Source organism: Saccostrea echinata, unplaced genomic scaffold, assembly GCF_033153115.1.
Source record: "Saccostrea echinata isolate AGI-Se365-2 ecotype Australia unplaced genomic scaffold, CSIRO_AGI_Sech_v1 ptg000009l, whole genome shotgun sequence".
In the NCBI taxonomy this organism is placed as follows: domain Eukaryota; kingdom Metazoa; phylum Mollusca; class Bivalvia; order Ostreida; family Ostreidae; genus Saccostrea; species Saccostrea echinata.
The window spans coordinates 27030629-27058496 of record NW_026889758.1 but is presented as its reverse complement, the minus strand read 5'-3'; the positions used below and the strand labels follow the sequence as shown (position 1 = coordinate 27058496).

The following is a 27868-nucleotide window of genomic DNA, read 5'->3' as shown; positions in this document are numbered from 1 at the left end:
AGTTAAAAGACAACTTCCGGTTGAAAGATCGAGTAGTGACTGTAGTGTCAAGTGTGTCCCTGTCAGATGTTGGTTGTTCCACCAACAATAGCAATGTAGACCGAGAGAAAATTTTGTAGAAGTGATACTTTTTAGTATTAGGTAAGCAGCATGTGTAGACGTATAGAACATAAGGCGCCTCCGATCAGCCGATATCACAGTATGTGAACAGCTGGTGAACAATAGCCCGGCCTTGCGGATGATCATAATCACAAACGGTTAGACGGACTACTTTAAGTGACAAGTAACTAATTACTAGTTCAGGGATCGAAATTAACTTTTTCTTCCACAGGATGTAATTTAAGCCTGTAGACATGAAATTCACCAGCTAACACGGCTAAGATAAAATCTACATTCAAGCTAAAATTTAACAGGTTGGCAGGGCTAAAAATAATAATTTTTTTCACTGGTCACTCTGACTTTCACCTTGAATTTTTACTGGTCAACTCGGTACTCTCACTGTCCCAGTGGGCCAGTAGATTTTAAAAAGACTGGCTCAAAACCATAATATTAATAATAGTAATATTTTAATTGTTTATATTGTGATGATAGACTACAACTTAACAAAACAAGAAAAGGCAGAACTTGGATGCACAACCCTGTCAAGTTAACTATCCCGACCAAGAATGAATTATGTATGCACAAAAAAACACTGACCCAAAGGGCACATGTCTTCTACAATGTACTAGCTCAGATTAAGAATTCACTGGCCCTAGAAGCTGGCCATTACTTATTTCGAGCCCTGGGTTAGGTACACTTCACAGGGCTTCAAATATTATTATGGTTTTGGGCCAGTCTTTTAAAAATCTACTGGTCCATTGGGACAGTGAGAGTACTTAGTTGACCAGTAAAAATTTAAGGCGATAGTCTGTAGGGCTGTCAGGGTTCCAAAATTTTTCGGGTTGGGTCGGTTCTGTAAATTTTCGGTTCGGTTTCATGTTTTTCGGGTCGGTTATTTACATCTATTTTAAACCTTAATTTCATGAATTAACTTGAAAAATCTTTATTTGTTACATTAAATTTACATTGAAAACAAGTCTTAACTATGCCAACGTCTAGACATCGGTGACTTGGCCTTCTATTAGCCACAACCTGACCATTCCTGCTCGTTCTGTAATTATCTAATACTTCCGTGACAAGTGTTCTGTCATGGAATGAAGTAGATTTCAGTTGTGATGTTTATTTATCACTGTTATCGTCATCATTCCTTTGATTTCGACGCCATTTTTTGTATTGAACAGACTCTAATATATAAACTAGACCCGAACCGAAATCCTGAAAAATGGAACCGAACAACTTGGACCGCGGTTCCTGGTTATTTCGGGTACTCGTGACAGCCCTAATAGTCTGAGTGACCATGATGCAGTGATAAAAAAAATATTGTTTCTAGCCCTGGCTTTCCTTATAAAGTAATTGTAACAGTTATGCTAAAATGGAACTGTTACTCTTTACAGTAACAAAAAAGCATTAATGTATGATGGAAATTTCTTCATTTTTAAAATAATCATGATAATGCAGGGAATCTGTTTATTCAAAAAATAAAATTCACGTTTTCATGGGTGTTGCAGGATAACCTTCGAAATTGAGGAGGTTATTCTGCATCTTCTAGCGATGACAATGAGGATGTTAGTTTAGTTCTACTAAAAACTCTAAGATATGACTGTTCATTTTCTCTGTAGAGAAATGAATTAAGTCAGCATGTCATGATTTAGCTGTTTATCATGTTTATTGTCACACCAGAGGGTCAACTTATTTGGTAATTTACTTGTGTATCGATTGCAAGTGGAATGCAGACAATCGACCTTTTGTTGGATAACAAATATCCTTTAATTATTCATAAATTTATTTGCAACACATATGTGTATTAATTAATGTTTATGGTTATAAAGTAGATAAATCTTTTGTCGATTTAGTTGGGTTAACCAGTAAATTCATGGAGTGTACATGTTGTGGGGAGGTCCGTGGAACAGCCTGTTTGCTATAAAATTGGACATTTGTCAGCAGTTTTAGGCAATACATGTACAAAACCTGCAGAAATATTATATAATTAAATAAGAATGAATGATTTTATGTAGAAGTTAGCAAGTGCTGGATGTATTCATGCAGTCTAACATTTTTAACACAGAAATGAGCTTTCATAAGAAATACATCATAGCAATATTTCATCACTCTTTTTCAACTTTTTGCAGCAGTAAATACTTTTACTTTATAGTATAAATTAAAGTTTAATTAATACATATACTTAATAGAAATATTCTTGCACTTAATCTTTTACTCAAAGTAAACACGAGAATAGAGGGGGAAACAAGTGAAAATCTGATTATGTAGTAATGTTTTTTATTACTCTAAAGAGGAATAATTCCCTTTCAGCTTAACAATTACTCTATAAAGAAAGTCTGCTCAACCTGTTTAATGAATAAATCATTGCTTTTTCCATGCTTAATTTTTATTAATTAATCAATTGCTTGGTAAGTGTATTACCATATCTCTTGTGTACCCAATGGGAATTTGAAATTCCTTTTCCCATTTTTAACCATTTTAAGTGATGGTGAGATCATTGTATACTTAGTACTTACAACATTGGTGTCTGCCTGGAGTGAAGAGAGCACTGAAAAATAAAAGAATATCAAAGAAAAACATGGATAAAAAATTGCTGTTAAAATTGGTCATTTCATTTAAGCATTAGTATAAAATAATGCATAACCAGATTGAAATTGATAGTACAAACATGATTAAAGTACCCACATATCCTTCCTCTCCTGCAGTGTCATCATCATGTCCTTTCTCCCTTGCATTGACATCTTCATGTCCTCCCTTCTCTGCATGCTTTTTCACCCCATGCCCTCCCTTTCTTGCTTTGTCATCCTGATGTCCTTCTTTACATTGTTGCTCATGCATTCCTGCTCTCCTAGGTTGTTGCCAGTGAGTGCTTGCTCCATTGCCCTGAAGGGAAGAAATGGGTGATCCTATAATTAGTATTTCATAGCATTAGCATATATAGTTGAATGTTTTAGTTGAATGTACAACAGTAGGCCTGATATTGAATGATCCCACATGAGAAATTAATGAATCATAATTCTTTTTCTTTTAAGAGAGCATTATAAAGTCAGAAAATGTTTGGTGCAGACCTTCCCTACAATTTGTACATACAAGAGGAAGAACCACAAACTGAAAATGGATGGAATTTCGATCTGGAAGAGTACCTTAGCCCCCATACACAAATTCCCCACCCGTGGAACCAGCAGCTTACTGGTGAGACACAACTAGACATGGACTTCATCCTGGTGGCTGAATTTTCTGAGTTAGAGGGACCAAGAGAAGTGGTATTTAGCATATTTTGATCATATGAATTAACAATTCTTTGTTGTATACATGCATGATTGTTGACTACTGTTAGATGCCTTCTTATTTCGATTGTTTAATTGAGTGGTTGTAAGTTTTCAAGCCACAAAGTATTACAACAAGAGCACTTTAATATATATATACATGTATACAGTTGAACTTGGTATCTCAAACATGGATATCTCAAATACAATGTACCATGGATATGTCAAATTCATTTTGAAGACCCAACTACTTATTCCTTAAGTATTTTACCCTGGATATCTTGAATTCTCGGTTATCTGAAGTATTTTCTTGGTCCCTTTAAGTTCGAGATAACGAGGTTTGACTGTACCTTTAACTCTGGTTGTAAAAATCATACATGTTTTAAATTAATGAATAAAGAATAAAAATCTAGAAGATAACCCAAAACAGGAATTATCCTCACTATATTAAAGCAAGTGAGGAAAATCATTGTCAAAGGGCAAATGTACATACATGTTATTTAAAGTAGAATTTTGTAAATTGCTTGAATGATGGGTATATGATTGCCTTTGCAGTCCATTTAACTAGTACACTGATAATACTGTAGGTATACTGAATGATAAATAATACTGTAGAAGCAGAAATTTTTTGTCGATCTGTGTTCTATAATGGTTTCATGGGGATTAAATTTCATTGTTTAAAAGATAACCTGTATTCATTCTAAAACCATATTAAAATTTAACGTTTTGGATTTAGTTTCTTTGATAATTGTGAACAATTGTGAACGACAAAATAACCAAAATTTAATTCCCAACAAATATTTAATAAATGCTTTTACAGTAACAGTACTTTATCACTACTTTTAGTTTTATGTAGACAGAAACTAAGAGGTTAATATTAATATTTAGTCTAAACTTTTTAGCTGACAATCCCAAGGGGTGGATCCAGTAACTTCAACATCACAGATTTCTCTGTCAGAATCATGTCCCTGGATCACCAAACTACAACAAAACAGTAAGCAAATCTCATTTCATACAACTGAGGAAATACATTTGGCTTGTTAGATCAACATCAGAAAAATAGATGATGTGTCCTATTTGTACTTTTAGGGGATTTCATCTGATTGAAGATTCTCAAGTGATGTTTTCTGAGATCAAAGATAATGTTTTTGCATTTGTAAGTAACCATGGCCCAGTTTTACAAAAGAACAAATTACTAAGGCCAAAATCTTAAGTTTAATGTAAAATCTTGCAAAATTAATAATTCTGTAAAAAATTTCTGGCACAAAGATATCTATTTAAACTCTTTTAAATATATTATGATAAATAAAATTTTCAAATTCATGAAAAGAAGAAAGATGGATATTCACATAATTACATTTTGGTCTTAGAAGTTCTTCTGCAGAATGGGGCCCAGACTAATATTCCATTTGATAATGAGCTGTAAAGTGAAACAAATTGACTGCTTCTTTATGTTTTTGTCAAAGAGTCACATATCATTATACTTCATATTTACATATATAATATCTTTGTTATGTATGTTTTGGAAATATGACATAAATGTGTATTTCTTATACATGTACAAACTTAATTTATAGAACAGAAAGAAAAATGTTTTTTTTTACTTAAATCTATTTAAAAAGTAACATCAAAATTTATGCAATGTAACGCATGAATAGCATGATTATTTGAATTTCGAAACCTAATTCTCCAAAATGTACGATTTCCCCTTCAATAGAATTCATAAATCGGTCTGCACATGCAGTCAGTTTTCATTATTAATTTTTAGTAAGCAAAGAAAAAAAATGCCAGGATATATTTTTTAAAGCTTGTTATGAAATAGGGGAAGGGGGTTAACCTCACACTATCCACATGTCAAGTGCCTGTGAAATTGTTAAACAGTTAGATACTGCATGCTTATTCGATTAGTGTTTGCTCTGGCTATCAAAATGTCCTTATACAGTTTAAAATATAAGCGAATTGTTTTAATAATTATCGAAGTGTCAAAACATGTCACAATTATGGTTTCTTCCTTGCGTTTGAGCAATCTTAAAATAACAAAAAATAATAATTATTGGTACATGGTATATCAAGTCCAATTAATAATTTTACAATCAAAGCCTTGTAAATTGGTAGGTAATGAATTACAAAAACAACAGAGGCAGTTACTGATAATTCCCGCAGTATGCGGCAGTAGTGAAGCACTTATAATTACTGTACTTTCTATACGTACATGGAAAATCAACCGTTTTTTGTTGAGGAAAACTATCTTATCGACTTTCTCTGAGGAAAGATGGTTTCTCAGTTTTGTGATGAGAATTCCACGTAATCACTCTTTTATTGCATTTATTTAATTAATAATATTCGAATGTCGTTTCATTATTCGATCGTCGGTCCATTCGACTGATAGTCGAATAGTCAACTATTCGTTGACATCCTTAAAGCATATACATATTTCTATAACAGCTAGTAAATGTGTGTTTTCAATTCTGTAATATTCAATATTCCTGAGATTTTTCATGTTTTAGGTACATCATTTTGCTTTGTATGATCGCCATGCTCGTGGCTATGTCAGACCTTTTGCCATTAGCTACATTACCCCAGATAACAGGTACAGTATATACATGTTATTTTATACTGAGGATTGTTTCTGAAATAATAAAAAAAAAATTTTTTTGAAACAATAAAATTTAGAAGCTTTTTTTTTCTCAGAGAGAATTAAGTTTCAGATACTATGATATTTATTGGCATTAGTTTTGGTATGGGTTAGTGATATGTGATTTTCCTTAAATGCATCTCAGTGCTCATCTTCGGTTGCCAAAGGCTTCTGATCTGCTACTCTCCTCACTAATCCTTGGCCTACGGTGCTGTCAAAAGTTTCCAGTCTTCTTACGTATGCACAGATTGTGTCATCGACAAAAATAAAAGGCGTATTTAAAAATTTAAGTTTTTAAAGAATAATTAACAAGAAGGTATCGAGTAATGTTTATTTGTTATTTATCTTGCAAATCTACATCTGCAATAATGATTCCTGATCACAATATTTGCACATTAGCTTAAGATTGGATGACACCATATCTATTTATAAAGTGTCACGTTATCTTGAAGATCGTTGTTTATTTGTGTTTTTCATTCCCGAGACTAAAGAATCAAGATATATCCCAAACGCAAATATCATTATTTACAAAAGCAATTGCTGATTGGTCGAACGATGTCGATTAACTCCAATCAGAACTCTAGAAAAATAACCCAACTTTTAATAGCACCATAGGCCAAGGGTTGTGAGGAGAGTAGCGGATCAGAAACCCTTGGCTAGCGAAGATGCTCAGTGCTTTAAACGTCATTGGAAAACTCTTTCAGGAAACTGCTTCATTTTTATGACGAGATCTGTCAGCAGATGAAAAAGGTATGAAGTATTCATCATTCTAAGTGATTATAAAGGTGACATACCATTGTCTTTCTTCAGTGTTATCCATCGACATGGCTTTAGAATTAAGTCCTATACAGGATGTTTTTTGAAGCATAATTGGATGATGGTGAAATCAGATTTGTTGTGGTGAATGAACTTACTCATACTCGTATCTAAGTTAATATCATTAATAGAATTGTGAATGTTTATTATTATTTAGGAAGTCTTAAACTTTACTTAATATATATGTTTTGTAAATTGAGTACATGTATTAAATGATTAAGAAATTGCATTTTTCAGTAAAGGATTTAAAATTTGATTTCAGCTTAATAAGACATTACATATTATTACTCATAGAACACATTGCTTACAGATTTCATGTATGTTTTAGGTTGTGAGATATTTAAAGTATGGGAACAGACTGGTTTTTAAGAACAACTTGGAAATGCATCTGATGGACCTGCATTATACCAAAGGTAAAAGATACATAGAAGTTCATATGTTTTTTGTTCAAAGCAATTTCCTATAAGCTCTACAACATCTATAAACTTTCCTTATGGATACTGTATGACCATTCAGACACTTGCTCTGTATGCCATTATTTGGCACATGTTCATGTAGATGTGTATCAGTTTAAATTTTTGGTATATTCTACAATACAAGAGTACCCTTGTCAGTGAATTCATAAAGTGTGTGAAGAATAAAAGTATCAATTTTACCGTTATTCCTTTTAAAAAATTTCAAAGGGATACCATAGGAAAAAAATGTGAGACCAAAGAAAAAGAAACTCTCTTTATTAACAGATATAAACCTGTTTTAATAACTATTAATTAGGGATGTCAATGAATATTCGAATATTCATTCGATGAGTTGATATTCGAATATGTATTTTATATTCGAATATTCACTTTTTAAGTATACATGCATTTAAAAGAGAGAAAAATCTGGCAAGCTTTATTAGAAATTTAATCAAGTTCAATTGATTACATTTTAATTAGAATCATATGTTTCAGGAGAAATGTCATTTACTCAAAATCAAATGATTGGCAATATTTTAAGAAGATTATCTTTAAAGTGTGAAGAGTGAATGTAGTAAAATAAATTATTCATTTGATCATTGAATTAGTGGTGCTGTATAACAGTGCCTGGTACTTACATTCAATTTGTATTGTTGTAAGGACACAATTTTACAATTACAATAAACGCTTGGATTCCTTGTTTAGGTATATATCATTAAAATTATTTTTAGGAAATTAATGAACTGAAAATAATTGCTTTTGAGTTGTTTGTTTTTATTTTCAAAACATAATATATCAAATAAGATAATTTATCTCCAGTAGATAATTTTTATGTGCGGTATCAATTTATAGGAGTTATAATGTAGTCTTTGGAAGGGCAATCAATTAATGTTTTGAATTTTCAAAATATTTTTTGAATTATGTTTTGGATGTATACACTTAATTTCTATTTATTCTATAAAATTTTAAGAAACATTTTATAAATTAAGATACTTTAGTTACTGTACATTTACAAAACTCTACATTTTATTCTAAAATAACGGCATAAAATGTGTACTAGCTAACAGTAGAATGAAGATATATATAATATAATGCAAAGATTATTTACTTTATAGAATATTCGAATATATTCGAATACTATTATCGAATATTCGAATATGAATTATTGACAATTTTGACATCCCTACTATTAATGTATGCAATGTATGTATATATATATATATCTTAATTCATTCTCTACAATAGCTGAAATGTTATTGAGAATGAGGTCAAGAAAGCTTTCACAGCCATTTAGTGAGGACATTTTCTACAGAAATCTGAGGTCCCTGGAAACCAACATCACAGAGACACAGAATGTACTTCACACCATCAAACAGTCACTGGTATGTTCTTCTGTCAATCTCTGATATGCTCTTCTGTCCATCACTGGTATGTTCTTCTGTCAATTACTGGTATGTTCTTCTGTCAATTACTGGTATGTTCTTCTGTCCATCACTGGTATGTTCTTCTGTCCATCACTGGTATGTTCTTCTGTCAATGACTGGTATGTTCTATCAATCACTGGTATGTTCTACTGTCAGTCACTTGTATGTTCTACTGTCAATCACTGGTATGTTCTTCTGTCAATCACTGGTATGTTCTACTGTCAATCACTTGTATGTTCTACTGTCAATCACTGGACAGGTATGTTCTTCTGTCAATCACTGGTATGTTCTTCTGTCAATCACTGGTATGTTCTTCTGTCAATCACTGGTATGTTGTACTGTCAATGACTGGTATGTTCTCTCCATCAATCACTGGTATGTTCTACTGTCAGTCACTGGTATGTTCTACTGTCAATCACTGGTATGTTCTATCAATCACTGGTATGTTGTACTGTCAATGACTGGTATGTTCTTCTGTCAATCACTGATATGTTCTTCTGTCAATCACTGGTATGTTTTTCTGTCAATCACTGATCAGTATGTTCTACTGTCAATGACTGGTATATTCTTCTGTCAATCACTGATCAATATGTTCTACTGTCAGTCACTGGTATGTTCTACTGTCAATGACTGGTATGTTTTTCTGTCAATCACTGATCAATATGTTCTACTGTCAGTCACTGGTATGTTCTACTGTCAATCACTGGTATGTTTTTCTGTCAATCACTGATCAGTATGTTCTACTGTCAATGACTGGTATATTCTTCTGTCAATCACTGATCAATATGTTCTACTGTCAGTCACTGGTATGTTCTACTGTCAATCACTGGTATGTTCTTCTGTCAATCACTGGTATGTTCTATCAATCACTGGTATGTTGTATTGTCAATGACTGGTATGTTCTTCTGTCAATCACTGATATGTTCTTCTGTCAATCACTGGTATACTCTACTGTCAGTCAGTGGTATGTTCTTCTGTCAATCACTGTATTTTCTGTCAATCACTGATATGTTCTTCTGTCAATGACTGGTATGTTTTTCTGTCAATCACTGATATGTTCTTCTGTCAATCACTGGTATGCTCTACTGTCAGTCAGTGGTATGTTCTTCTGTCAATCACTGTATTTTCTGTCAATCACTGATATGTTCTTCTGTCAATGACTGGTATGTTTTTCTGTCAATTACTGGTATATTCTTATGTCAATCACTGATCAATATGTTCTACTGTCAATCACTGGTATGTTCTACTATCAATCACTGGTATGTTCTTCTGTCATTGACTGATATGTTCTTCTGTCATTGACTGGTATGTTCTATCAATCACTGGTTATGTTCTTCTGTCAATCACTGGTATGTTCTCTCCATCAATCATTGGTATGTTCTTCTGTCAGTCACTGGTATGTTCTTCTCTCAGTCAGTGGTAGGATCTTTTTATCAATTGCTTGTATGCTTTTCACTCTATCAATCATTTTTATTTTTCTTTCTATAAATCTAAGACTGATAAATATTTTTATGTAACAATTTTCTGACATAATTCAGGACATTGTTTACTCCACCTTTACATGTTTGTTATACATTAATTATTCAGTTTGATTCTGTTTAGGATTATGTTATAACTTACATGTTTATTTTTATAAGGGGCTTAGTCTTTGCAAAATTTAAATTGAATGCTTTCTTTTAATCAGCAGAATTGGAGTGAAAATTAATAACTTTCATAAAATTCATTGATTGTTTTCTGAGCTAAGTAAAGTATCTGTAAGCAATGACATGTTGATATTAGTTGATCATTAGATAGTTATAACAGTTCCAGGCCTGTTGAGCAGTTTGATGTATATCACATTGTTTTGAAAGGTGGATAAGAAGCTTGAACACAGGTTTGCACGTTTGGAAGTGAAAGCAAAAGTAGACATTCCGCGACCAAAGTCTGATTCCTGTAGCCTCCAGGAATGGGAGGAAATAGAAAACTCTGTTCCTGTCTCAAATTTATGTAAGTTCACCGAAACATTGAATACCATTGTTTTATGTCTGCCCATACTTTTATATGAGTTAGCCTCATACTGTTAATGTATAACATTTGGCTGTGTATTCTTTTTAGCACCTTTGGCAGAAAGCAACTTCCGCTAGTTCAAATACAACACTAAATATCTTGTACATATACACATAAATAAAAACATTAAAAAATGTGCCAAATAATTGTATTTCATGAACATTTCAGTGGTCAATTGCTTAACTTCTGCCAATTTTGAGAACACTTTGAATGATTTTCTGAAAATTCTTGAATATTAGTGTTCAATTTCTATGTCTTATTATTTTTTGCGCAAAGCTGCAGATTTCTGTGCAATAGTTCTGAAGTGACGTAGGGTTAAAAGGATGAAATAACTGAATTAAATTATACAGTAAAAAACGCATATAGCAAAATGCCAGCAACCAACAATTTTGATTCATTATAAATTAAAGTGTTCGATATATCCGTTAAATTAACAACACGTTTTAAATCCAGAAGGAAAGAAAATCACTTTGCTGTAAGCTTAAATTCATTATAAGCGTGCATGTTTGCTATAACCGTGTTTTACTGTAATTTGATGTATTTCAGCTTGTGAAATTTTAAACGGATTACTTTTACATGTTTTACTTCCAAAACCTTTTCTGTTTACTAAGCACCCCATGTATAGCATGAATAAAGCTTTTCAGATACCAGTAGGTTCAAGATAACGAATAATAAAGTATTAAAAACCTGAATAAATTACTGAAGAAAAACGAAATCAGCTAGAGATAATCCAAAATCATGACATTTAATAACTTAAACAAATTATTTAACATAGTTTGTTTCCATCATGCCCCTGACTGATTACTGTATGGGTAATTTTTTTTTGAGATACGGAAAAAATATTGTTTATATATTTGTTAGACTAAGTGAAATACTGCAACCTTTACTTTTACAGCCGGATCTTATGGATCCTCACCCGAGAACTCAGCAACACTCTTTCCAGATACAAGGTTCTATCGGGTAATTATAGTTTTGTAGGGATTTAGAATTTCAATGAAAAATCTTTTGTTTCAAAGTTTGGGGTCTTTGAATTCTTTGCACACAAAACAGGCCCAAAGGAAGCAATTTCAGTTTGGGGGGGCACAGCCAAACATTTTCAGTTGGGGGGGGGCACTATCAACTACCAAAATTCCTTGACAAGCCAAAAAAAAAAAAAGAAAAGAAAAAAGGTCATCAGCTGTTTTTATTGAAGGGGCACAAGCATATAGTAGCTAAGTTTTCTATAGTATTCTATACATTGGCAAAATTATGCCCCCCCCCCCCCCCCCCCCCCCCCCCCCCGGTTCCTACGGCCATGCAAAAAGTCATGCCGAATTCAAAATTTCAAATTACATGTATATACATACACCAAACAAAATTGCTAATACACCATTCATTCAGTACTTTCATATGCAAATACAACATCTGCCACATTGCACAATTTCTGTGTAAAATTAATTGCTAGCTGTCTTGCATACTGCAGTCAATGTGTTTATTTCAACATTACTCCCTCAAAAAGCCCTTTTGTGCAAAAAATTTAATTTTCTGAACCCAATTGCCCACCTTTAGTGCACTTATATAATGTTGGTGGTTACCGTTAATTGTTTGAGAGGTAGTAACAGCAATGTTAACCCTGTCTCTCAAATGATATCAAGCAAAATGTCTAACATATGTTGCCTAGAAGTTACTTCGTGCCTTGGCATCCATACCCAGTCCATCACACTTCTGTTTGCCAGAATTTTATGGTACATGTCTTGAAATAGCTATCCTATGATGTCTATTAAACATCGTGTTTACCAATTAATAACATTTTTACATTCCTTAATCCATTTAAAGTACTTTTCAGGCAATAGAATTAATTAAATAACAAATTTTGAATTGGTTTATTTTTAAACAAACATCTCCAAGGGAACATCTTGCAGACACTGTACCAACTGACCTACCACACTCTTTTATGGTCAAATGCAGCATACTCAGTCATGTTTTTTCTGAGTTTTTAGGTCACCTGAGTTTACTCAGGTGACCTATTGCTATCTTTAATGAATGCAAATATAAAGAACACATTTTCAAAGAAAAAAATGGAAACTTTCCATGATTGTGCGTTAGCAATTTTGTATCATGTATTCTACCAAGATAGTGATTTAAAAATTGCAAAATTGAAAAAGCTTCATTTCAATTGCATATTTCAGGGTCAAAGGTCAATAAGACTAACAATCAGAATACACTGTACTACATTTTTATTATCTCCTTTCTTTCTTCCTCAAGATAAAACTCAGTGAGTTACAATGTAATATGCAAGTTTTAGAGGTAGTAAACTGCATCCTCAAACATAGTTTTATTTTTCCAGCCAAAATCTGTGAAGATTACATCAGGGCGACAGTTTGATATTCACTTACAAGGCCTTCATGAACTTTGTTCCTGGGGCCACCGAGAGGGCATGCAGAAACTCAGACATTTATATCAGGTGAGAAGTAATTCAGACTCTGTCATCTAATTATTTATCATTGAGTTTTGAAAAAAAAATAGTATTGCACTAGGCTTATTTTTTGTCCCCAGCTTTCAAGAAAGCCAGGGGACATTAAATCTCATTCATCAGTCAGTCTGTCTGTCACAAATACTTTATCCTTGGTCATAGCTTTTGAATGAGCCAAAAGAGGGCTTTCATATTTCACATGTACTTTGCTTATGACAAGACCTTTCCAAATATACGTACTGTGATTTTTGACCCCTTGACCTTGATCTTGAATTTGACCTAATTTTCAAAATTTTACATTTGTGATAACTTTTGAATGAGAGAAGATAGGGTATCCATATTTGGTAAGTACATTACCTGTGACAAGAAGCTTTAGAATGTGCTATGATATTTGACTCTGTGATCTTGACCTTCAAGTATTAGTTTGACATAATTTTCAAAAAAAAAATTATCATTGCTGCTAACTTTTTAAGGAAGGAAGGTATGGCATTCATATTTGACATGTGCATTACCTGTGACTAGATGTTTCCAAATTTGCTATGACTTAATTAACTCCATGATCTCTACCTTGAAGTTTGACCTAATTTTCAAAACCAATTTACATTGCTGATAACTTTTGAATGAGAGAAGATAAGGCATTTGTATTTGACATGTTTATTTCTTTTTCAAGACCTCTCAGAATGTAATCTGGTTTTTGACCTCTTAACCTTGACCTTAAATTTAACCCACAGTCTTTTTCAGCTTTTTTTTTTTTACATTGGTAATAACTTGAATGAGAGAAGATAGGGCTTTCATATTTTGCATCACATTACATATGATAACACCTTTCAGAAAGGTTTATCATTTTTGAATTTCATGACCTTCACCTAGAAGTTTGAAGGACACAAACAAGACAGTTACAATATGCCATAAATAACTGCATCCCAACCACTAAGACACCAAAAGTGGTTGACCACAATTCTTTGAATTTGCTTGTTATTTATTAATTATTTTCATTCACATTTTATCGTTTTTATTTTCATCTATTTCGGTTCTATATTTAAGGAATGTTATTAAGTTTTGTGTGAATTATTGGTGTGTAAATCACACAGACTTGTCACGTAGGCATATTTCATGAAGCGCCCTAGCGCTTAAAAATAATATTCTATAAAATTAAAAATATTCCTTATATTTACATGTTCAAAAGCACCAAAAATATACTCATGCAATGTTTAAATTATTCGCTTACCTATATCGTTACATTTTTTATTAACGTATCTGTACCTCATTGTGACGTCACTTAAGCACAAGTTTCTCCGTGCATATTTCTACACGTGTCTGAGTATACACGAAAATGGCATTCAAATCAATTTCACAGTTGGCTTAGTAGAAAAACAGCAAATATAAATATAGAACTGTAGACATTTTTTAGTGAACTCTTTGTAATACCTATTTTTTCTTTGTGAAGTTCTTTAGGAGAGATATGGCTGTTCTTCAAGTGGAGAGCAGTGACAAGATCTACAATGGTAAAATCTTTAACACCAGTTTCCTTTATTAAAATCTGCATTAATGTTTGTATCATTAGAGACCATAAACTATACAGAGATAATTAATGATACTGATATACATGTATGCAGTTGTACATAGATATACATTTTTATAACACAATACACATACTTGTAAATTCTGTATGATACACCAGTACAAGAGATAAAAAAATTAATATAAATAACAAATATTGAATGACCAAAGAAAGATAACTGCTGTTTGAATTGATTTATTCTTGGTTATTATGTAATATCCATTTCTAGACCCCAGCTCCTCAGCTCTACACTTTGGAGAGGACTGCATTGGAGCCAACCTACTGACCAATATTGACAAGTATGGTCATTTAAAGCTGAACACGACTCATAAATAGACATACTCCATTTTAGTTTTCTTGTCTCCAATATTAGCTCTGGGTTTACATGAACCCTTTGCATTTGTTAACACCTGAATACTTTCTGGCTAACTGCAATGGCCGACATATTTGCATTTCATTGCATTTTATGTGCATTTGTGATTGACTGCCCTTCACGATGTCATATTTATTTACTGCCCTTCACCATGTCATATTTATTTAGTAATCTTTTCTTCTGTCATATAAGGAGCATGCAAAAGTAACTTTTGTCTAAACTGGGTATTTCACATGTACAATATGGCAAGGTAGGGTATGAAACCTGAAAAGTGTATTACATTGACCAAGTGAACAACCTATTTAAGGGCTCTAGAAATAAGGATAAACAAAGAGAAATATGGCACACAATAGTGAAATTCTCCCTTTTACAGAATGTGGTCAGATTTAAGATAGGACTTTTATCTTCAGCATTGCTACATATAGTATATACATGTATATTCATTTCTCCGTCAAGATTTTGATGCATATATACAGTACGTGTTCTTGTTTTTAAGGAATATGCATCTTTTTTCTGATGTTATGAGGTGATAGCTGATCTTGAAGCATTTGATAATTTGCATAAACAGCAATACCACAAATTATATTAAAAATGTATCATGTGCACTCAGCATGCTCAGATTGCGTAGTATAGTATCAACCTTATTTTCAACTGCTTTTTTTTTTGTTTAAGACATAGTTAATAAGTTAGTTATTATGTGCTCTCTGATTGCATGCTATCAATCTTGTATTTAATTTTTTTTTTTTATTTTCAGAAAATGTATGGGATGTCAATGTCTACATGCTGAGATACCAGAATTGTTCAAAAAGTGTTCATCTAGATCTGTAAGTTTGTATAGTCTACACAAGTGTGCTTATTTTGCAGAGAAAATATTTGAACAAGTTATGCACTAATATGTGTACTAATTCTTAATTAATCCTATAATATTAATTTATAGATCGAACTCTGATATTGCTAATTCATTTCTAGACTAGCTCACCTGAGCCGGAGGCTTAACTTGGCTTTTCTAAGCAAAGAGTGTCCGTTGTCCGTCTGTCGTGTGTTATCTTTAAACTTTTCACATTTTCGACTTCTCAAGAACCACTGGGCCAATTTCAACCAAAGTTGCCACAAAGCATCCTTGAGTGAAGGAAATTTAAGTTTGTTCACAGGAAGTGTCACATCTTCTTTCAAGGAGAGATAATTAAGAATTTGTGAAAATTCAGTGGCATCTTTTTAAAAATCTTCTCAACATCCACGGGGCAAGAAAAGATGAAACTTGTTTGAAAGCTTCATGACATACTGTAGATTCAAGTTTATTCAAATCATGAATTATACATAGGAATACATGGGAAAAAATTGTTAAAATCTCCTCAGGAACAGCAAAGCCATGATTGATCATATTAAAATAGAAGCATCCTCAAGTAGTGAAGATTCAGGTTTGTTCAAATCTTAAATCATGGGGTAGCTATAGAGTGGTCCCATATGTTTTCAAAGTTTTACTTAAAAATACATAGGAAAAAGAATCTGCTGCTGAAGAACAGAAGGGCCATAGTTACTCAGGTGAGCATTGTGGCCTATGGGCCTCATCTTGTGCCATATATTTGTTGTGCTTGTCAGTGCTTTTCACTGCTTGACATACATAAGCTCATGATATATTTTTTTCTTGGCACTTATGTAAATTGAAATGTATTTTTTTTAACAGATGGAAACTTTGAGTTTTAAGTCAGCTGCTAGCTCCTTTCGGTCAGTGGTTGATGATGATGATGCAGAGTCTATGAAGTCAGCTTTCAGTGCCACTGGATCACCTAGGTATGTTTATCTAGACTGTGTTTTTACAAAACAAGAGGTTGAGTGCTATCATTTTGCCAAAAACACTTCACAGTAAGCTGAAATTTTGATTAGCTTGGTTTCATACCATTCATATATTATACAACTGTATATACTGTAAACATGATTATATTGAGAGGTTGTAAGTTTGATGATTTCTTCATTTTAAAAATTTACCAAGTGGAAACTTTCATTTGGCAGTCTACTAGTAATTCATATTTCACATTAAAAAAAATGGTGCTATACATGTGCATGTACATATGTTTGAAAATAATTGTAAACCAATCATCAATTTCATGAGTTTCCAGATCATCATGATTTCCACTTTTGCAGAACACTGAATATAAGTTTATGCTTGAAAATTTGACTACTTAGAAGTTTATTTTCATTTTGTACAATAAGTAACTACTAACAGTAGACCTAATCAAATCTGAACACCACTGGTTCCATAGGAATTGGCTGGATTAGACAACATTCTGAATAAGACAACATTTTAAACCATTGAAATTACTGAAAGGAGTCTATTAACAGTAAGATTGTCATAGGTAAAATTTCTGAATACACAACATCTGGATTAGACAAGTTTTACTGTATAGACCCTAACTTTCATTTATTTTTCAGTGTGAACTTTAGTCTCAACAATGATTCTGAGATGACAGATAATTCAGAAGAGAACATAGACATTTCTTCAAGAAATGAGGTGATCAGACAACTCCAATTTAAGATACAAAAGTTACAAACACTTAGGACAGATAATTTTATTGATGCTGGAAGAGAGAACGGAAACAGTGATGGGATTGAAAATTTTCACAACAAGAAAATAGATGAAAACAGTGAGATATCCGAAACTGACATTGGAAACTCTGAGGAAGAGACAGAACTTTCATCAAGTATGATATTGTCAACATCCACTCTGGTGTGGGAGGAGAAGGAGATGGGAGAAGAAAAGGAGGAGGGCAGTGATACAACAGATGAGAGGGAAGCCATGTGTGAATGTAACTCAAGTGATGAGGAGACTGATGAAAAGAGGGACAGACTCCAAACAATAACAGCTGAAAATGTAGGTCAGCAGGAGAATGAAAGTGAAAGTAAAGAAGATGCAGAAAGGATACATGTGTCTGTGTTAGCTCAGTCACTCAAAATTGGTAATTTGCATTCCTTGTTTGAAGCTGTATAAGTCAGTTGTCAGATGAAATAATAGAATAGAATTTTGAATCAGCTTCAGAGATTGCATTATTTAACCCATGATCAAATCTAAAAAAAAAAAAAAAAGTAAAATTAATAGTATTTTTTAAAAGAAAAAGGATTTCTGAACAATTTTTGAGACAAATAACTTCATGGATATTAATTAATTGTTATATCCAGTTTTACAATTTCAGAATCTACAGTAGAGCATGATTCAGAGGGCATAACAAGTTATAAATTTATTAGGTAATCCTTAAAATGTCTCCATGTTGTAAGATATTTACTAGGTAAACAAACTGAAAAATAAAATAAAAAGTGACATTTTATTGTTTTTGAAATTTTATCTATATTTTAGGCAAAACATTGAAAATCTGATTCCTGTTGACACACCAGAGCAAGATTCCGTTCTGTTTCCGGTTACTTCAGACAACATGGCTTGTGGTGAGAGTTCTACTTTTATTTGAAAAATTACTCCAAATGATACATTCTTTTGTTCCAGTTTGTAGAATAATCATTAAGTATATAGAGAATATGACGTACTGTAAAAGTGGTTATTTACACTGGTTGAAGAACTTATTCCAGAAGTACGCGTTTGTGACTGTCAAACATTACGAGTGGGTGTAATATACGCGATCACACGAGTTACTGAGAAAAATTTATGCTGCCATCGTTAGTAACATCGAGTTGTCCCCCTTTGAAAAGGTCAAGAAGTTTACACGCATGAATAAGAAAAAATAAATTAGAAATTAAACAAATAATACAAAACAAAAAGAATTTATACTGGTTATTGATATGTGCATGTTCCTTGGATTGCTAAATATAACGGCGATCTGCACAGTCAAAAGCAGTGAAGTGTGAACAACTGGTGTACGCTTTATTGTAATTATTTACGCAAGCTCAAACTTCAAAGTCGGATCTTCTTACCTGTATCTTCATGGCGAGTGTTGACAAGTCAATAGGAATGTTTGTAGTGACTGTGAGTTTGTGTAAAATTTTGGACTAATTATTTGAAAGTAAGAGGGACGTACCCGTACATACAAGGAAACAAAAATGAGAATGATCTTTTGAAGCTCTACTTGCGAAACGTTGCTTTAAAATATGTAATATGAAGATGCATTTTTCATAGCACAATTTAATTTTTTTAAAAATACGTTTTCTTCACTGTGATGTAATTATCTACTCACGTGCTTTCAATACCACGATTGATATATGACTGGTTTGACCGGTATATGAATATTAGTAATAGTCTAGAATGATTCCAGAACTTAGAAATTTTGTGATCATACGCGCGGGTGTATTTTACGCGGTTCTAAATCTACGGCTTAAGTAGTGTAAATTTCCCCCACGCGTAAATAACCACTTTTACAGTACTAAAATCCATAGCATATGTCATATCAGCCCAAGTGATCCCATATCAGCCCGAGGGCCAAAGGCAACAAATTTTAGTAAATGAATTGTATTGAATAAATATTTCAATAAAATTGAGTTAATTATCTTTTAAATGTTATTAAAATGTTACTTCTAGTTTGATATGGATTTTTGCATGCTGGTCTGATACTTGATATGGGTTCTCGGACCAGTTGTTGATACATGGTACATGTATTGATGTCACGTGTATCGCACTGTGCGAAATCAGTATATTTACTACTAAGTATATGATAAAATTGGTGTAGGTATTGCAGGAAAATGTTCATCCTGTAATTTAGACATGCAGTACAGCATTAAACATGAGATGAAAAATAAAGTTCAGGACCACTCCTATTTGAAATTAAAGAGGCCTAAGAGGGCCAGTGCCTATACATCCACCGACTGTAGAAATATATGTATATACATGTAATTATATATATACAGTCTACAGTTATATCAGGTGTTACAGTGTGGCTTATCCTGATGTACAATTCATAGAAAAAATAAAGGTATTCAATTCATAAAACTAATAATACTACTGGAAATGTATCAAGGTATGGATACTTTTATGCTGCTTTTTTTTCAGGATTTGGGCTTCTACATGTCATGACTAAATATGCCAGCATAAAACATGTTATATACTCTATTCTGATTGGTCAATCTGTGATTGTTGTTGGGACCCCCGATCTGGAGGAAGAAGTTAAGAACATTGTTAAAGCTCTGAAGATTTTCCTGACCTCTTATCACAGGTACAAATATATTATTTAGATTCATTTCTTTATGTGAGTGAAAGAAAGAGAGTTAGAGAATGTAGTGGGGAAATGCACACCTGTAATTTTTAATTCATTTCAATTAAAAATGTAATCAATTTTATAGGAATCATAAAAGTTTTATTCCATGGACTCGATGTATGCCCAGTATATGTAAAATGTCAGACATAAAACTGTTGGGTGTTTGTCGTCCAGAAAGAAAACCAATGGATAGATTTATTCCTGCTGTCATTAGAGTAGGTATCATTTTATTCCTGCCAGAATGCTTAACAAAATGACTACTTGTAGTCATACATTCTTGGATTTGTTGTCCTTTAATAAACATCCGATGGTCATGCCAAAGTCCGATGGTCTTGCCAAAGTTCGATGGTCTTGCCAAAGTCCAATGGTCTGCACCAAACCCCTTATGGTTTGGTGATGGTATGGACGCCACAGTCCAATGGTCTTGCCAAAGTTGGATGGCTCGTCTCCTACAAGATGAGTTGCACTAAAGGTCTGACATGCCAAAGAGCATTGGTGCGGAGAAACAATCAACGTTTATGATGTCACAATAATCCAAACCAATAATTTATTAGTCCTTGCATACAATTTGACTGATTTTGCTTATTGCTTGCATTCACCTGAGATATTAGGGTTAGTCCTTGCACACCCACTCGCCTGATAAGGGTTAGTCCAGACTGATTATGGGATAACTTTGCACCCATATGAGAGATTAAGGGTTAGTCATTGACACTGTTAAACTGAATAGTGTTAGTGTTGCACCCACCAAGGAGATTTAGGGTAGGTCCTTGCACACCATTCGACTCATTAGCCTTAGGATCAGTCTCTCTCCTGTGCACCCAAAATATGTAGGTGAGCTACTGCATACTTTTCAAGCAATTAGGGTTAGTCTCGCACACATCAGAGAGACTAAGGTTAGCCTTGCACCCCTAGAGAAATTAGAACTAGTGTTACGATTAAATTTTGCCGTATTCTAGTTAACCATTTCACTTCCATGAGCAATTATTTAAAATTCATTTGTATTTATTTGAAACCATTGGACCTTGGAACGGCATCTTAATTCAGCGTAGTACTATGACGTCTTAAACGTTTATTGTTTCTCCACACCATCAGACTTTGACATGTCAAACCATCGGGGTTTGGCGCAGACCATCGGACTTTGGAGTCCCATCACACTTTTGAGTCCTACATATATATTTCTTTTTTTTCTGTATACTTACAGAAATTGTGTACTGTATTCGATGTGAGGAAAAGAGAAGTTTTCTGTCCCATATATCAGGTTCGTTTCTTGCTTTTAAATTCAACTGGAATTGAATATTAAATTTTTTTTATGATGAACATGTAAATGATGTACATGATGTCCCTTGCTTGTATATGAATGTCCATTAAGTCATTTCAGAAGAGTTATCTCCCATACAAAGACATCCTCAATGCTAAATTAAAATTTCAAAACTATTAAATTAATTTTTTTAAAATATGTTGTAAAATTGAGATGATGTGATTCTTTCAGGGCTATTATTTATCGCTACTGGACAACAGAGTGAGGAATTACAAGATGGAAGAGATGCTAACAACCCTAATAAAATCGTAAGTAATGTCAGGGAGTGAAATATAACAACCCTAATCATTTTGTAATTCTACTACTTTTATTGCCGAGATCAAAGAAATGCCAGGGACATTATTTTCCAATAAATCACAAACGTCATCAAAAAATTATCAGATCATAAGCACATATCAAACTTGTACATGTAAAATGAATATTTGACTTAAGATTGTACTTATTTAGACCATTTGATGTGTCGTTTTCTGCAGTCTAAACGGTGTGTATTGCATTACGCAGTCGAGAAATGACAATTTTTATAGCTAAACAGGGCTGTTCTACGGACCTCCCCACAATATTTAAACTCAAATCAATAAAATAGACAAATGATTTTGCTATTTTTACATTTATAAAAATTATTATATGTGACAAACAAATTTTTAAATGATTAAATGATATTTTAAATCCAACAAAAGCTCAAATTGTCTGCATTCCATTGCAATCGATACACAAGAAAACAAACAAATGACCCTCTGATGTTAAATGGAACAGCCTAATCGGGACATTAATTCGTTTCTCTATAGAGGAAACGATCACTTGTATTTTAGAGCTGTTAGTAGAATAAATATAAAGATCTTGTTGTCGTAAATGATGCAGGATAACCTCCTCGGTCTCAAAATGTTGTTTGAAATATAAAAACCTCGCTAAGGCCTTAGCTTTTATATTTCAAAACAACATTTCTGGACCTTGGAGGTTATTCTGCAACATTCACAAAAACTTTGTTTCTTAAGTAATGTCTTGGAATGAAGAACAACCACCCTAATCAAATTGTAAATCATTTCTGGGAATGAACTACAACAACCCTAATCAAGTCTATATATACTTAATATGATAAAATCAAAAATTGCAGTTAAAATAGTTGTATTTCAATGTATATAAAAAAAAAGAAAAAGGGATGACACTTGTCATCTTGGATTCCAGGGATTACTTTGATCACTCTTGATATTAATTTCTACACTTTTCCTACCATTGTCTGATGAGATCAGAAAGGCCCAAGAAGTTGCAATCGCATTATCGTGATTATCGGATATCCTTAATACCAAAAGAAAGGAGTTGTATAAACAAATACATGTACCAAAATTTAAAAATTACAGCACATTAAGGTGCATCTAAATCTAATGTTTTTACCATTGTGATGTAATGACACAAACTACGTAGTTGGGACTGTGTCAGATTATTCATGTTGAGAAATTATGTAATATAACTATCATAGACTTCATCGTAGGTTGATATGTTGTTATAAGGACCCATATGTCAAGTGATATTGATAATTAAATGATGTATTTTAAACAATTAATTGCTTTTATGTCATATTACACCAAAATATATCATTTTGCCCTGCAAAAGAGTAGACGACAGCTATCATGAAACAGTCTATACTAATACTGAAAATTTCTTATTAATTTGAGTTATTTAATTGAAATAATTAATATAAATCAATGGGAGATGTTTCAGCTATAGAATAAAGGAGTTATTGGACTTATATATATTGGTAAATATTGGCATTTGTTGGCTGTACAATTGCACTCACAAGCTCATGCATCTGTACAGCCAACTTCTGCCAATATTCACCAATATCAGTTCAATAGCCCTGTAATATTTATCAATCAAGAACAATTATGTATCTTCAACCCTTTGTTAAAAAAAACTATGTATTGTTTAGTGTCATTTTAAAATGAATGTTTCTGTGAATAAAGAATATCAAACAAGTGAATCTAAATAAAACATGCATGGTAGTTGGACTACACTATGACCCCCCTTATCCCCCCCCCCCCCCCCAAAGCACTTAATCATGTTACATGTACATACACAGAAATTTTCAAGAAACTCTTCAATACCAGCATCAAGTAGGAGCACCTGTTTTCACGAGTTTTGATTCATAACACTCCTCAGAATCTGATATAACAATAAATATTTTAAAAATATATAGAGGATATTCAATGTTTTGTAGATGAATATGGAATTTATTTCACGAGTGGGACAGGATTTTTTGATATTTTCACGAGTGCGAAGCACGAGTGAAAATTAAAAAAAAAAATCCTGTCTCACGAGTGAAATAAATTCCATATTCATCTACAAAACATTGAATTTTCTGTTTATTACATTTTCTTTGATTTTCTCTTTGCCTTTGCCTTTTCTTAACACAGTGTCATGGGCTTGACGTCATAGTTGAGCGGTTAAGACGTCATAGCTTAGCAGTTGTGAGATTGAAAACATTACATAGCATGGATTTTAGCAATATATTTGGGAAGAAATTTACCGTTTTAGCTCTATCAAGATGGTTAGTTACTAGCTCTATCTTATGACAGGCCAGAAATTATTTTTTACTTACTTTGATGTCCTTCACAGTGTGACAGAATATCACTTTGGTATCCTTTCTCACTGTGAGAGAATATCACTTTTATTCAATAAATAAATCACAGTATTTCACTGTTGAAAATGTAATAAATGACAAATATTTTATTTCAAGTGAGAGGCAATGCTACATCAAATATTGGATCAGAACTTTAAAGTCAATCAATTGCTGAAAAGAAGAGCTTTATAAATCTTTGAGATGGATTTATAAGATACTAGTTAATTAACATATGAACTTGAAAAGAAATGATAAACTTTTTGATAGATTTAGACTAGTGTATGCTTTTAATGTCTCAGAATAAAAATTAGCTAAGGAATTGAAGGAAATAACTTGTAGAAAAGACTATGGTATACAGGGACAGGAGGTTAAGGAAGACTTTCCTTTTTTTGTAGTACATGTAAAATAAAGCTTTAAATTTTTGACAGAATTTTGGTTGACCTTTCATCCAAGGCTTTCATTTATTTCCACGCCTTCTGTATTGGTCCTGCCGGAAAGGGAAGACAGTAAGTTCAACAAAAAGTTGATATATGTATATATGTACAGTTGATCCCATGCAGATATTCCCAATTCCAATTACTAGTATCTGGATGCTTCATTAATCCAGACAACTTGCTTAGGAAGACTGGCATTTTTATTAACCAGGCTTGACTGTACATATATAAATTTTTCAATGATAGCACTTAATATATAAATGTTTCTGTGTTGCAAATTCAAGTAATATACATTACTTTAAGAGGAATTTTTTAAAATCATTTCTTCTACTTCAATATCTTGTTATTTCAAGGGACTACAGGTTTATACAGCAACAGAGCTCATCATTCCAGAGGACAGTGTCAAATTTCATGGCTAAAATTGGAATTCATGATTCTGACATGCACATTGTAGAGGTAATACATATAAAAGTTCACATCGTTAAATTAATTGAATTGAGAGAAGTCAAAATCTGCCTATTTAAATGGAACTCTTTTTTTTATATAAACTTTTGTGTAAGTAGGAATTGACAAATATAATTACTTAAGTACATTTAATTCATATTATGGGTGACAGCTTGTAATCAGTTTATGCAATTTGTAGGTATAAATTGATCGATGGTTAGATTTGTCTTATGAATTATTTGAACATTGATTGCACACAGAGGAAATGTATATTATTTATGATACTTGCTCTATTTCGTGTGGAGAAAACATTTCTTTAAATATCAAATATGTATTTTGTGTATGAATATTTAATATCACAAAAGGTCTAGTAGCTGCAAGCAGAGAAATCTGTTATTTATTTCATGCTGCATGTTTAACTTTTTATGCAGTCAAATGGCTCCATTAAGATTGTGACTAATGAAAGTTTCATTTGTTATATGATAATATTGTGGTACCTGTAACAATATTGTTCCTATTTATTGATTAACAGTTTTTGTGTGAAACTATTAAGCATCAGCTGATTGAGGATCACTTCCAGTCGAGGGCAGGTGTACCAAGTGAGTGCAGATAGGTCTTATATGTATTATGAAATCCCTGGTTGTACTTTTATCAGATTGGCTTAGAAAGTTTTTGTCTGGTTTTTACTTTTATCAACATGTATTATTATAGAATTAGTTTTCTATGAGTTATTAAAAAAATATAAATATATGTAGTTAATCTTGTAGATTTTAGGCTATGATTCAAAATTTTCCATGAAGAAACAAAAATGTATAGATATAATCTCAGATGTTTTTTTTTTTTTTAAGCTAAACAGTTTAAGAGCCATTCTCTGTAACGACTTGAACTTTTATATAGGAGCTGTGGCACGCATAGTCTCAGAATTTCTCCAAACTCTCTATGATAAAAGTCTTTGATACCATAAACTCAAATCAGGCAGAAATTGGTTGCTACGTGTCATGGTTACCATGGCAACCTGTCCTAAAGTTTGAAAAATGGCATTTTTCAACATGTTCAGAGTCCCACAGTTAACGTTTGCAGCAAAGTAAACAAGTGGCAATGATTGTTTCTGAAAGTTGTAGGCCTGATGTCTTAAATGCACGATAAACATGTTTGGTAAATCAACTATTACATACGTTACTATGGAAACAAAGTATTCAAAAGTAATAATTTTGCTCATTTAATTTTATAAAATCAAACACTTAAGAATAAAAAAAATTATAGGTTGAAATGCAAGCAAATAATAGACAAAAGATCCTTGTAACATATACCAAGGAAGAAATATGATATTTCTTATAGGTTGGCAATGGTTGCCATGGTTTTTAATACCAAGAAGGGATTTTAAATTTACTCTATTAGTGTTTAAATCTAATCCTATCTTTTTAAAAAGCATACTTTTATATAACTAATGATCAATTTTTAAAGACGTTCATGTGACCCTAATTTTCACATTTCAAAAAACTCAAATTCAATTCTTTAAATAGAGCGTTGCTATGGAAATAAGCCGAAAAAATATGCATAAAAATCTGAAAAATATTCTGTTTCCTTGGATACGTACCCTTGTATGTAGATTCCCAAAACTTTTATTATTGATAATTATGAACAACTAACCTGACTTTCAATTTTGACTGCCACCTAATCTCTAACTGGATGCAAAAAGCTGGCACATAGGGTTTAATATTGATATAAAATTAACAAAATCGAACATTTCCCCTTCTTGGTTACCATAGCAACAGTGTTATATTTTTCAACAAACGTTATCAATATATGATATTCAACTTTAGTTCTACCAGATAAGTACTATTCAAGGTGAGTCAAATAATACGTTTCTTGAATAAAAGGTAAGTAAATTCCTAATGCAGCAAAAAAATATCACTTTAAACAACAGGTACATTGTTTCCATGGTTACACTGCAAAGTAACAATTAATCCCATTTTTTCTTATGTTGTCGGTGTTGCAGGGTCCTAAGGATGTATATGTGCCAGTCATGAAATTTATTGTTTTTCCTGAAGATAGTAGCATTTACCCAATCTTAGCAACACATTTTGCATGGTAACACTGTGTTACCATGGCAACCATGAAAGTTATTTTTAGAATAATATTGCCAATACCTAATTACTTAAGGTCAAATATTTTTATTGTTTTTTCTTAGGTTGTTGATTGAGTTTGATCATTTAACACCTATCATTAGTGAATATTGAGCGTTTTTCTGCATTTTTCAGCATCTAAAATGTATTCCAAATGTACCCATGGTTACCACTTACTTAGAGATAAATTCTAAATAGTTTCTTTATAGCATTAGTGGCAACAAGGTGTCAGGTTTTTGTGAGAATTGTTTGTTTGTTATTCTTAGTCTTTATTAAGGCTTAATAAAGATTCAAAGTAGCTGAAAATCTCAATTTTTCCAACTTTTCTGGCTGTTACCATGGCAACCAAGACACATAGCAACGAAATTTTATTTGATATATGTTTCTGATGTCAAGTTGTAATAATGTGCTTTCATCAAAATCGGTGACCATGCGTGGCAAAGAAGTTTAAGTGGTTACAGAGAATCGCTATTAATACGTTTGTAATACATATATGTTGATGGCTATTATTGCTTTCAGATATGCCTATGAAACCAGTGACTATCCAGCACAGTCTTTGTAGCCAGATGATGAAATGCTGATGTCAGTTAACAAATTAACTGTGCAATATTTA

At 32.6% G+C, this 27868-nt stretch overlaps 1 protein-coding gene across 1 annotated transcript; it reads left to right on the top strand.

Moving 5' to 3' along the window:
• The first annotated feature begins 31 nt into the window (after positions 1–31).
• Positions 32–27868, top strand: LOC133182126 (guanine nucleotide exchange protein SMCR8-like). The gene is made up of 26 exons (XM_061316853.1): positions 32–141; positions 3132–3362; positions 4268–4359; positions 4455–4521; positions 5873–5955; positions 6705–6750; positions 7145–7229; positions 8517–8653; positions 10546–10681; positions 11637–11701; positions 13068–13184; positions 14641–14698; positions 14984–15053; positions 15882–15951; positions 16812–16918; positions 17558–18081; positions 18316–18367; positions 18477–18562; positions 20115–20277; positions 20405–20534; positions 21521–21577; positions 21809–21885; positions 24680–24757; positions 25039–25141; positions 25662–25728; positions 27775–27868. Exons 2-26 carry the CDS (start codon positions 3153–3155, stop codon positions 27834–27836), a joined length of 2742 nt encoding a protein of 913 aa, XP_061172837.1. The 5' UTR covers positions 32–141; positions 3132–3152; the 3' UTR covers positions 27837–27868.

Coding starts and splice junctions, on each gene's coding strand:
- LOC133182126 (XM_061316853.1), top strand. CDS start 3,153: ATGTTTGGTGCAGACCTTCCCTACAATTTGTACATACAAGAGGAAGAA. Junction 15,054..15,881: donor CTACTGACCAATATTGACAA/GTATGGTCATTT, acceptor TTTTATTTTCAG/AAAATGTATGGGATGTCAAT. Junction 21,886..24,679: donor CTAACAACCCTAATAAAATC/GTAAGTAATGTC, acceptor AATTTTTGACAG/AATTTTGGTTGACCTTTCAT.